Raw genomic sequence first — 12247 nt, 5'->3', positions numbered from 1 at the left:
TCTCTCTCTCTCTCTCTCTCTCTCTCTCTCTCTCTCTCTCTCTCTCTCTCGCTCGCTCGCTCGCTCACTTGCTCACTCCCACTCGTTCTCTCTTGCTCCCTCTCGTTCTCTCACACGGGCCACGCGCGCCGCGCGGGGGGGAAGGACCAAAAAGCATTCCCCGACTCTGTGCATGCATCCTCACGGCCACTCTAGTCTGCGCCGCTATTGCGTCGTTGGTTCTAAAAGCGTCATGTGCGCCGTTCTTGTTTGTTCGCAGGCGTGACATTTAAGGCGCACAAGCTGATCCTGGCGGCCTGCAGCAAGCACTTTCAGGACCTGTTTGAGACGGCGCCAGTATGCCCGAGCATCCTGGTGATCCTGGATGGAACCACCTCCAGCAACATGTCAGCGTTGCTGGAGTTCATGTACAAAGGCGAAGTGCATGTCTCACAAGACAGCCTTCCCAGCTTTCTGAAAGCTGCGGAATGCCTTCAGGTAAGATGACGAGCATTTCATTTCGGACTTGTAGCACCCATCTTTCCAAAACGGGCAGAAATAATAATAATGTTGTGAATTGCGTTTCAGGTCAAGGGGCTGTCCATCGAACATGAGAAACTAGCTCTTGTTCAAGGGCAGGAGGATGTGCCAAACAGTAGCGACAAGTTGGACTCTCCAACCGGTCGAAAGATTGCACGGTTAAATTCAAGTTTGAAAGAGGTGGCAGATAGTCTGAATAACAACTGTGGCTCTGAAAGTTCAATATTACAACAACGGGCAGAGCACAACTCATCCTCAATGCCATCTCCCTCAACCCACCCCTACTCACCCGTCCACCCCTACATGTCCTGCTACAGACCTTATAACGACAGATCTTCGTCTACCACCCAGCCTGCTTCGTCGCAAGGGTGAGTTGGTTCGTAATGTGCCTACGAGCTGATGCACCCCGCCCACAGTCCGGACCGGGCGTGGGGCGTGGCACCTCAGCCCGCCGGCATGCGTGCATTGAGGGCGGGCTGCGGGGCTGCCTTCCACCTGGTGCGTTCTGTCCGTGCTTCGTGATTTTATGATTTTGACGTTATCTCTTGCAGATATGACAATCCACGGAAACGGTCAGCACATCGCAGTCCGAGCGACTCCATCCAAGAATCGTCATCAACCGTGCGGGCGTCAGTGTTAAGAGATAGCAGAACGTCCCGACCATCAAGTGACCCAGAAATGCATTACCACCAGGGTAGCGCCCACGACCCCAGAGAAATGTCGCCCAAGACCGACGAGAACCACTCCTACGGTCATAGCTCTCCGAACGTACACCGCTACGACGACGGGCCTGTCGACAACGGTGCCAGTGCCTCGTCGTCTGTTTCATTTGACAGACCTGCTGCTGTGGATCCCCCTGCTGCTGAGGGAAACAATGTAGGAACTCCAGATAGTCTCCACTCCTCCTCCTCCTCCACCAACGTGGACAACCCCGACACCTGTGCAGAAGGTATGAGCCCTGGTCATATCTAACAAGTTAAGGGATGAAAACGATTTTTTTTCGTCTTTATAATAAGCTTGCTTTTGTTTCCTTTTTAGACTTGAGAATAAAACAAGAACCATCCACGTGGTCGACGTCCGTCGACGAATCTGCACAGCCTAGTTCGGCCCCTTCACCTTACAAAGATCATATGAATGCCGAGAAAAAGCCTGAAATTTTAAGTCCAAGATTGTGGAATTCAGGAAAGTTAGGCACTTTAAAACCTACGGGTAGTGGGATTGATGGTAAGTTGAATCTTTCTCCTTCTATTTCGGCAACTTTATCACGTAAATTTAACATTTTTGTCATTCTTTTTTTCTTAATAATCTCAAGGAGAAATGAAGATAGATTCTTTGAAAGGGTACACAGCTCAAAGAACTCCTGATGGTACGTGTGTGGGGAAAAACACTTTGGAAAATTTCCTGTTTCAACGATGGCAACAATAGATAATTTTCTAACAAACCTGCTTCCTTTTTTTGTAGGCAAGAAACTTCAGTGTCCGTTTTGTGAGAGGCTATACGGGTATGAAACAAATTTGCGTGCTCACATACGGCAACGCCATCAAGGAATTCGAGTGCCTTGTCCGTTCTGCTCACGTACCTTCACCAGGAATAACACAGTGAGGAGACACATCGCCCGTGAGCATAAGACAGAGCTAACGCTCAAGGCGTATCAACAGACGCAAGTTTTGAACCACAACCCATGAGGACTGCTGCTCGCGCCTTCCCTCTACCCGTTCAATTTGCAGCTTTAAAAGAAAATTGCCATGTTGATCACCTCTTTGTCCTCAGCACTCAATGCATATACTAACATAGTACGGGTATAATCACGGGTAAACAAATCTATTATTATTGTTACAAAATTTTGGAGCAATTTACGTGCTCTCTGTGAGTGGTGCATGAGTATATTGTCATTTGTGTTGTGGACTTGGAGAATATTGTATGATTAAGTCATGGCAGGTTCCTGTTTTTTTCTTGGAATTTTTGTTTTGTTTTGTTAAAGAGAGATGATGAAACCAAACTCAATCAGGACGACAGAACTACCTCATAATTATAGCTATTATATTGAAAGATATATTAAGAAAGATCACAAAAAGTATCTATAGATTTATATATTTGAATGTATGTGACATGTTTGTTTAATTCATGTCTGTGAAAACTACTCAGGTACAACTCCATTTATTAAGGTTTTGGCTAGCTCATCTCTCTCTCTATATCTTTCTTGCAGGGTTTGTAGACAAGGCAAAGAGGGAGAGATTTGCAAACCACAGCAACAGATACTGCCAATATTTGATAATCCATGAAAGTGACTTAAAGCAAAGCCTCCATTTTCCATAATGCCTGTAAATATTACTTTATTTGACCCCCTCAACATTTAAGACTTGTTATGTTCTGCCTTCTCTTTTTTGCTCCTTAGTTTTATTATATTTTGTGATGAATTAAGTTGAAAGCTAATCAAATGCTATCTTTGGGTGACCCGTGCTTGTTTAAAATCTGTGATGTAAATTTAATTGTTTTCTCTGGAAGACCAAGTCCAGGATATGTAATTACAGTCATTCAAAAAAATTAGTTCTACTATTTCTCCCTGATTTTTTTAAAAGAAATGTGTTTTTTGGAAATGGATGGCTTTTGCTCTATCACATTGTATGTGGTTTAACCACCATTGCATCACTTATCTCAGGGATCTGAAATCTCACAAGGTATCATCTGCTGTATATGTATAGTAAATATTGGTGATACATAGTTAATTGTTACTTCTCTTTGCTGTGATGCTTAATTATCAGTCACAATTACTCAATTGTCTGGGTTTTTGCACTTGTGGATTCTAGAAGTTTTCTGTTACAACGTAATGAAAGGTATTCATTCAGTGATGGGACCATTATTATCAGAACACCATTAATCTTTGCTTCAGGGAAATACTCTAGGACAGGTCGTATTTATGGTATTGGATTGAAACTTCAGTACTCTGCTTTTAGGAAACTAGTCATTTTCTCAGGAAGCATTTCATGTTAATAATTATGTTTGGTTGTCTACTGCCCCCAACATCTCTGACAAATAGGGTCCATTGTTTTTTAACTTGACACCTGAAATGGAAAAGAAAAAAAGAAACACGTTTGTGCCAAATCAATCTCAGATTCAGGTTTATTTCTAACTTAATCTCCCCATATTATGCAGTGAGTAAAAGTCGTGATTCATTAAGTCTCTGGCCCATACTCTTTAAACAATTGAACGGATGCATTCATGGTTTGGCGCGAGTTTGAACAAAAGGAGGGATTCATAATGTAAATAGTGTCACTATTGACATTTGCAAATATCTAATGAATATTGTTGTGTTTCATTCGATGCAAAGCATCACAAAATTTTACTTTCTGTGTTGTGCAAAATTAATTGAATGTGAGCTTTGATATTTCCCCCATGTTTATGTGACCCTCATTGTGGTAGCTACTAGATTTCTTCTATCTTATGTTTGGATTCATTGTTTTATTTTGTTTCCTTTGGAAATTGCATGTCTTCTTTTTAATTGCAAATCTTCTCAAGGAGAAAAATTGTTTAGTAGTTCAGAAATATTTTGCTATCTGCTCCTAGTCAATGTATTTCCTCTAGTAAATAAGTTCTTTGGTTGCACAGGTGTGTTCTATCTTTGTGAAAGTTAAGGTTACAGTATTTATATTGTTTGACAAGAACCCTTTAAAAGTCTTGGGCATTTATTGCAACATGCATCAAGACAGTACAACACATTTATGCACTACCCATGCTGCATTTTATAATGTACTCAAGCAGAACCCACAAATAACCAACTACCTCAAATATGCCTGTGAATTTTATATAGTATCTAAAGAACCTTTTTCAGTGCACTCAAGAAATGAACCAGATATCTTAAAGACAAAGTAACTAAAGAGACTCAGCAATTTTTCTATATATCCATATGCACTGATCAAGGTGTTCGTTCTATTGTTATAAATTATAATTTATCTGTGTGTCTGTTGACTCTTGTTGCATTGCCATTTCTTTGATCAGAATCCAGATTTTTCTTGTTTTTAAAAGTTTAAGATTGTTGTTTCGAATATGGTTGTCAGTATCAACTGCAAATGAACAGAGCCTGCAAGGAGGGCGTGCCATCGGTGCCATAGATCCAAGAGGATTGCAATGCTTGTGATGTTATATACAGTAGGATGTGATGTGTCAGTAGGATAACTGCAACGGAAGGTATTGAATCAGAAAAATCATATGTTGAATGTTGCAATTATTCTTTCATGTTTCCTTAATACGGGTATCTATCTTTCTACTGTTTTAAAATCTTCAGAATGTTTTTCTCACTGGTCCAATTTATCATTGACTATGTTTTCTGTTATGAATTGGATAATTTTTAACACTTGTTTCTTCAGTGCTTTACCCTTTCAATTAGTTTGTTGATTTAGTTATTACGTGTTTTTTTTCTACTTTTGGTGTTTGGTTATTGCATGACTAACTAAATGATAATATAAGTCTGTAGCACCTGATTGATGTTTTGGCATATTTTCTGTACTAACTCTACTATATTATTGATGTATTGTTTTAGGTTATTACCTTGTAAATTAATGTGTCTGTAAGTGTATATACACTTCACAACAAAACGGGTAAGAGATGCAGAGCTGCTCTCGATTTACGCTATACTATATTATCGCATATGCATGTCTCTTCTGTTGCCCCTAGTGAAACTGAACCTTGTTTAGATGTCTAAGTTGTGGTGAACTTAATTTTCTTTTAAGTGGTGTGATGAGGAACTATCTGTTAAAGCCAAGACCATCGAGTACAATGTGGTTGAAACATTGTTGCTGTTTTGAGTGATTATTTTTTGCGCAACAATGCAAATCAGTCATTATGTACCTTGTGGGCCTTCTTGGGCCAGTCAAATTATCTTGCTGTTTTTTCCAGTATTTTATTTGTGTACGTCACAAATGTTTTATCTACCTCATACATACGGGTTTACTCTCCATTAAAAAATAGAGAGCTAGAATAGGACTAGTTTTTCAGTATTTACTTGAATACTTAAGGTCAACTGACTGCTGGAGTGCTGGTGAGGGTGTGGCTGTCAGGGTGACGTGAAGTGTCTGTGATAGGGCCTTGGCCCAGCCCCTCAACCAGCACGAGGTTGTCGCCAGGAACACATTGAAACGGGTAACTTAATTATGCGGAATGGGTTCCCATCACAAAGCATTCAACCAGTGGCCACCCTGCTTTTTATTTTCAGATTGTTGTTTATTATAAAGAGAGATAGGCAGGGTGGTGTGCTTTTTAATGCCAAGTGGTTCAGTCAGGGTGTAGCACAGCAAGGGGACCCATCTGCCTTGCTTAGATAGTAAATCAACTGATTCTTTCTCAGATCTGACTACTTTTTATTCAAGACGAGATAGACAGTTACTTGTTGTTGGAATTTAAAAAATGCAAAAGTGTCAATCATATTTCAAACTTTTGTACAGGCGATTTTTTCCAGCATAGTATTTAATTGTTAAAGATTATTCAGATTATGCCATTGTTACTATCTGTTGGAAATTTAAAAGAAATAGTCTTCAGCTGATTCACCTTTTTTCCATACTATTGCAGAAAACTAAAACTAATTATTACAAGAAGCGAGAAAATTAAATCTTACAGTCAAAATTTTAGCAGAATATGGCTGACAATAAAATTTGTTGTGACACGTTACATCACTGCCATTGTATGTTATCTTGTTCATATGTAGTTTACAACAGGTCCACGGAACTTATTGTTATCAGTCAATGTGGACATCGATTTTGAACAGGCTTAGAAAGGTTGTGTTCCGTCCTTTGGACGGCTTGTTCCAAAGTATTGCTCAGACTTAACGTGAGGAACGTCTCAGGAATATTTATCAGGGATATAGATATAGTACATTAACCAGTATGACACTGGACGAAGACTTATCCTTCTTACACGGGTTGTTACATTTATGTGTCACATTACTTACCAATTTTAGGGTTGGCATCACATTCAAAAACAGAAAGTGGTGAATTTCTTAAACATAAGTATATTTTCTGTTAACATATGCTTCCATTGAAGACACTTGACAGTACAAATCTTAAATACCTCACAGAGCACTTTTTATGTGCATTTATCTCTGATGTTGACATTGTGTTAATTTGGAGTTTCAAACAGTCTCCTAACATATATGTCTTAACTTGATTTCGTTATTAAGAGAATGTGTATAATCGGCTTATTGTTTATATTGAGGCTATTTTATTGCCTCATGCTTACGGGTTGTATTGTTGATATGGAATTAAACGGGTGCACTTTTGTGTGTATGTATGAACATACATGTTTGTACAATTAGTTATTCAAACAGATTTAACACTGCTGAAGCCTCTCTTAGTGAAATCGAGCACTAACACTTAGTCTTCAGTTGAAGATTGTACAGTAAGTTATTGTTTATTAAACCTCATCTACCTCATTTTCAGTGATTGTATTACAACAATCATATCGTTATGTAGCATATGGTCTGTTGATAGTATTGGAAACCTGTAATTTGTATAGGTTTATCTTCCAAGTTCCTCATCCCCACTTACCAAATGGGTCCAAGGAGAATTGTTGCTGATTTGTTATTGTTTCCTAGGAAGGAGGAATATTTATCTATCACAGTAAACTGAGTTTATCTGAAAGAAAATTGTTCTAAAGATGTAGAGAGAACAATATTTCAGGTCTATAGTTCATTTGCTTTATGTAGTGTGTCACCACAACTTAGTGTCTTGAGTTGCTATGTGTGTTTACGTCTATCCCTATCTGGTCTGCAGTGTGCTTTTTTACTTCTTTAATGTGTTAGAAAAAATAGAAAACGTCATCCCCAAAAAAAGGAAAGTGTTATGAAACGTGTCTGTGAACAAGTACAAGCATTATTTGTAAAGTACATGATAAGGAAGCAGATTGTGAGAGACATGTGAAGATGTGTGGTGTTTGAGTTAACACCATAGCGTATTGAAGTGAGTGAAATTATCTTACATTAGCATTCTGCTGATTTTCCTACTAGCTTCTTTAGATGAATGTCTGAGTGTTTCTTCATTCAATTTATAAGTAGGTTGGTTTGATTTGTAATGGATGCCATGTTATTCCTAGCTAGATATGCAAACTCAGTGTAAATGGAGTGGCAGCAATGCTCAGTCGGTTTGTGCCAATTGCCACTTGCTACTTGAGGTGTATTTAAATTAACACTGTGCAAGTCAGTGAAAATAAGTAGCCAAGTAGTGTGTAGCAAAAAATATGTGGTAGGTTGGTAACTATATTTATGTACAGGTCTGAGGCTGATGAGCTGATAGCAATGCTAATGCTTCAGGTTGTCAACAGTTGTTTACAAAATAGGTTTGTTTTTAAAAATAGAAAGAGTCTAATGCGTTTTATAACAAAATAGTATTGCAGAGAAAATATTTTTGTATCACCAATTTTTGCACCATGATTGTCTAGGTATGGAGACTGTGAAGCGCTGGCTTGCAATTAGCCGTGGGATCAGAAGTGGCATCTATTGCAGATTGAACTGGAAAATGGGACTTGACTGGGGACCGCAGCCACATCTACCTTGTCATGTTTCATTGCTCTGTATAATTAAGTCGCTCAAACTAGATCAAAAGGACTTGCAGCGGTGTATCACACACCATAATCATGTCCGTCCTTGTGATTTGGGGGCGGAATTAAGCCCCTCCCACCCTTGTCAAGTATGGAATACTTTGTTATCGATTTTGATGTGTTAAAGTATATGTGTAATTATTTTGGGCATACTTACACGCATGTGTACGTGTGTAAGCATATGTGAGATTGTGTGAATGATAAGTATGTTTGCCAGTGAATCTGCAAAAGCAAACATGAATGTTTGTATGAATGTCTGTGTTTATGTATATGTTTGTCAGTAGATGTGTAAGGACAACCATCCCTTTTTTTAATACCTGTTTTAAGTTTCTTTTTTTACATGCCCAGTCAAATATTAATGTCCTCAGTAAAGTGAGTTTTTTATACCGGTATATTTTAGTCTAGGTTGTAATATAAATATGCAGTCTTTGTTTGTTTCTCTGTGTTGACATCAATGTGGGCCTTTTTAAGAATAGCTCGAGCATTTTAGGCTTTAAACTTATATGTGTAGGCAAATATAAATTTACAAATGTATTGTTCAACAGTGTATAAAACACATATTGCCTCGTGTGTATGTCAAGCTGAATAGATCTGACTATTTTAAGGTGACAACTACCCTTGAATATTTATCACCAATTTGTATGAAATTTTGCCAAGGTCTGCTTTCATCCAACTCTCTATCGACAGTCAGATATTCTTTGAAAGATTTAGAGTAATGCAGCTCAGTGTTTATAAGGGTGATGACGCTCCTGCAAAATTTCATAACGAGATGTCAAGTCAAGACAAAACGGTCCGAACTCCGTACTTACTTGCATTATGTGTCTGCTTGGCTTGCCGTGGCCTGGGATGTGAGATTAATGTCAGAGCTATATCCTTGTAGAGTATCCAAAATTCAAGTTAACAATTTGGCATAACATATGTGCTTTCAAAACATATTTCAATATTTATATATATATTTTATTTTGTATAAATTAGTCTATCATTAAAGTGATTGAAATCATTCAAATGTTAAATGTTCGGAATTTTATGGATATCTAAATATACCAAATATATGGACATGTTTTTATAATTTAAAATTATAAAATTTTGAGTTAACTTTTGTTCTTTTCCATGTGTTTGGATTTCAAAAAATTTTCATCATTCCAAAGTTGTTCTTGTCAATGTATGATGATTGTGGCTGCTGACTTAAAAATTGGACCTGAATAAGCGTCACAGTGAAACAGTTGCAGTCATGTTCGCATTACTGGCCATAAATTGCAACATTTTATAAATTAAACACAATCACCTTTTTGTGGTGTCTAGTGTCCAATCTATGTGTTGACATATACATAGCTAAATGTGACTTGAATGTTCTTTCTCTTAAGAGATCATTAATGGTTTGTAATAGTCTGTATGTTTGATGTTTGTACATGTGGTATGTATACAATAAGAAGAATTTTGTTGTTTTCTTAAAAAAATAGATCTGTGTGTAGATGAAACATTCTTTAATGTTGTTAGATGGTTTGAAATTATGTGTACTCAAAACTTTTAATAAAAATGTGTATTTTGTTGTATTTCATACTCATGGAATGCCTTTTTGAAAATTTAACAGTTTGAATGTATTTCTTGCATGCCACCAAAAGTTTCACCAGAAACTGCTTTCTCTTCTGGGTCAAAGCTTCTAGTGCAGGCAGTCACATTTATGCTCCAAGTTTTGGAGACCGTGGAGTAGTGAGTTCGCCTGACCAGTGCCAGGAGGAATGTGAGAGTATGTGATATGTTTAGCCTGCTGTCTGCTTCAGGAGCAGTAGCATTGCAAAAAATAGTAGGGTCATTGTTCAGTTATGGTCCAGGCTACAGCATGAGGGTGTTATTTGTAGGCATGTGCAGAATCGGGAAAAGGACAAAAACTCATACGTGTTTTGTAAATCCAGTGCTAGTCTGGCAAACTTAAAAAACCTGAAAATTGTTTGAATTTCCTTATTTCAATGGATGTAATCCATTTAAAACTTTTTTATACCATAAAATGGTTTGTAATTGCCTGATTGTACCCATGTAAGTTAAGATTGTGCTACACATATGAAGCGAAAGGTTCAATCTAAACCTTTGTGATGTGATCCTTAGGTTGTGTTTAAGTGAAACGTTTGTGACAAGTGAGTTTGTGATCCTGCTGTCCTTGTAAAAATGTGTGTATAACATTTTATTAATCCAAAATAATGCCTATGATGGCTGTTGTGTCCCGTGATATAAAAAAAGAATTGCTCTCTGCATTTTTGTAAATGCACGTGCTTACCAAAGACAGTAGCACTTAAGTAAATTACTGTGAAAAACTTGTGGAAAAATGTTTGATTCTTCTTTAGCAGGGGATCCAATTACCTTGTTACAACGTAATTGATAAGTTTGTCAATGTGTTTTGTTAAAGCTATGTGTACAGGTGAACCATTAAGAAAAACCAAGTTTTAAAAATGCAGCTGCCTCCGATTCTACATGTTTTTTTAAAATCTCGAAAGAATTGGTGTACCTGTTCAGCATTCAGTTGTTTTTATTTTATAATGAGATTATGTTTTCTTTTCTATCCCTGTGTGATTTTGCACTTAGATTGTGCACTTTGGATTCCTGCCTTGCGCCTGCATTGGACGTAGCTCAGTAGGGGTTGTGTTAGTGAGCGTCTCACTCCTGGCAATGAGCGAGGTGACAAAGAATTATGGAAATCAAATTATGCTTTGTTCTGTGATTTTATGTACCTGTCAAAGGCTATTTTTTTATGTTTTGTGTTGGGGTTATTTTGGTTTCCTTTGCAAGATGCAAGGTAGGATAAGGAGGAGCTGTGTATGGTTCATACTGAGTTGTAACAACCTTTCCAATGCATTAGGTTTTAGTTTTTATGAGCTCAAGCCACTTGACTCATTTTACAATATGGGACCTTTCACCAAAAACAAAAATATTTAGAAAATTCAAATATATTTAAAGTGAACCTTTGTGCCAAATCTTAGGGGCTATGTGCATCACCACACGAATGTTTATTTCAGTAAAACTGATTTCTTTAAGTACCCCAGAAACTAAATATCTAAATTTTTGAAATTAGAAGAAAAATACATGTGATGGCACTGAGTCAAAGGACTATGTTGCTGATAATTTTGGTGAATGGTCTCATTTATTGGATAAATTATGTTGTTTTTTCTTTTTTGTTTGTTACTGTTGCCCTTTAAATCAAATCTTTGTTATTTGTAGTAAATGTTGTATGTGTTTCTGTGTAGTAGCTAGAATTTTACTGGATAGGAATGTTACAACTGGATGAGTGAGGTGGCGCTTAACAAAGGAAGCGGGAGCATTGAGAAAGTTGTGTGTATGATGCTGTAAGATTTGATAGGGAATCATGCATACAAGTTTAGCACCTAAAACATACTCACTAGCTGTAACTGGACACATGTAACTAAAAGTTTAATTGATGTCAGAAAATGGAACTTCAAAGAAATCACAGATTACTAATAAACTAAATTTGTTGCTATAAGAAAAAAAATGTTATTTTTTATTTTACCAACCCTCTCCTCTTGACGTGAATATGACAGTTAGTAATAACGGTGGGAGGGCCGTGCCAAGCAAGTCGGTTTCTCCTTCTGTGCGCATGTATACACGCGTGCGCGTGCGAGTCATCATTCCCTACCGGTACGGTGCGCACCATCCCCTGCTTGGGCTCGTCGGGTCGAAATACATGCATGTCGCTATCGGGTACGAGCAAAACAACCGGGGGAGAGCCCCGTCTGGCCCCACCACACCCCGCATAACTGCTCCGCCGCCCCGCCCCGCCGGCGTGTCACATAGCCGAGGGGTGACGATTCGGCTCCGCTCGTTCGGGTTGGCCCCTCTATATGCATGTAGACATGCACGCCCCATCTCATAAGGAGCGTCGCGTCCTTTCACTGCCTCCCCCCTCCCCCTCCTCCTCCCTCTCCTCCCCCTCCTTCCCCTCGTCTCCTCCACCTCCTCTGCCTGCGACGCGCCGCTCCACAGGGAAGTGCCAGACCGTGCCGGAGGGGGTCAACCCGCGGGTATGCTTCTTGTTTTGGCAGAGGAATGACTGATGCGAGTGTGTGTGTGTGTGGGGGGGGGGGGGTCTGGCTTCCACCACCCGCACGCCCCGCCTCAGGGGGACCTGCCAAGCCGC

At 38.8% G+C, this 12247-nt stretch overlaps 1 protein-coding gene across 3 annotated transcripts in view; it reads left to right on the top strand.

Annotated features, from left to right (window-relative positions):
• Window positions 1-11602, top strand: part of LOC113214097 (zinc finger protein chinmo) — a 43527-nt gene extending 31925 nt beyond the window's left edge. For all 3 annotated transcript variants that reach the window (XM_052267652.1, XM_052267651.1, XM_052267650.1), the window contains 6 exons: window positions 260-477; window positions 568-887; window positions 1071-1468; window positions 1558-1743; window positions 1832-1885; window positions 1981-11602. In XM_052267652.1, the coding sequence (XP_052123612.1) occupies window positions 260-477; window positions 568-887; window positions 1071-1468; window positions 1558-1743; window positions 1832-1885; window positions 1981-2204 (1400 nt within the window). In that variant the 3' untranslated portion in view covers window positions 2205-11602. The remainder of the gene's footprint in view (window positions 1-259; window positions 478-567; window positions 888-1070; window positions 1469-1557; window positions 1744-1831; window positions 1886-1980) is intronic.
• The last annotated feature ends 645 nt before the right edge of the window (window positions 11603-12247 follow it).

This window comes from Frankliniella occidentalis, unplaced genomic scaffold, assembly GCF_000697945.3.
Source record: "Frankliniella occidentalis isolate FOCC.00 unplaced genomic scaffold, Focc_3.1 Scaffold56, whole genome shotgun sequence".
In the NCBI taxonomy this organism is placed as follows: Eukaryota; Metazoa; Arthropoda; class Insecta; order Thysanoptera; family Thripidae; genus Frankliniella; species Frankliniella occidentalis.
This window is presented reverse-complemented; position numbering and strand designations above follow the sequence as displayed.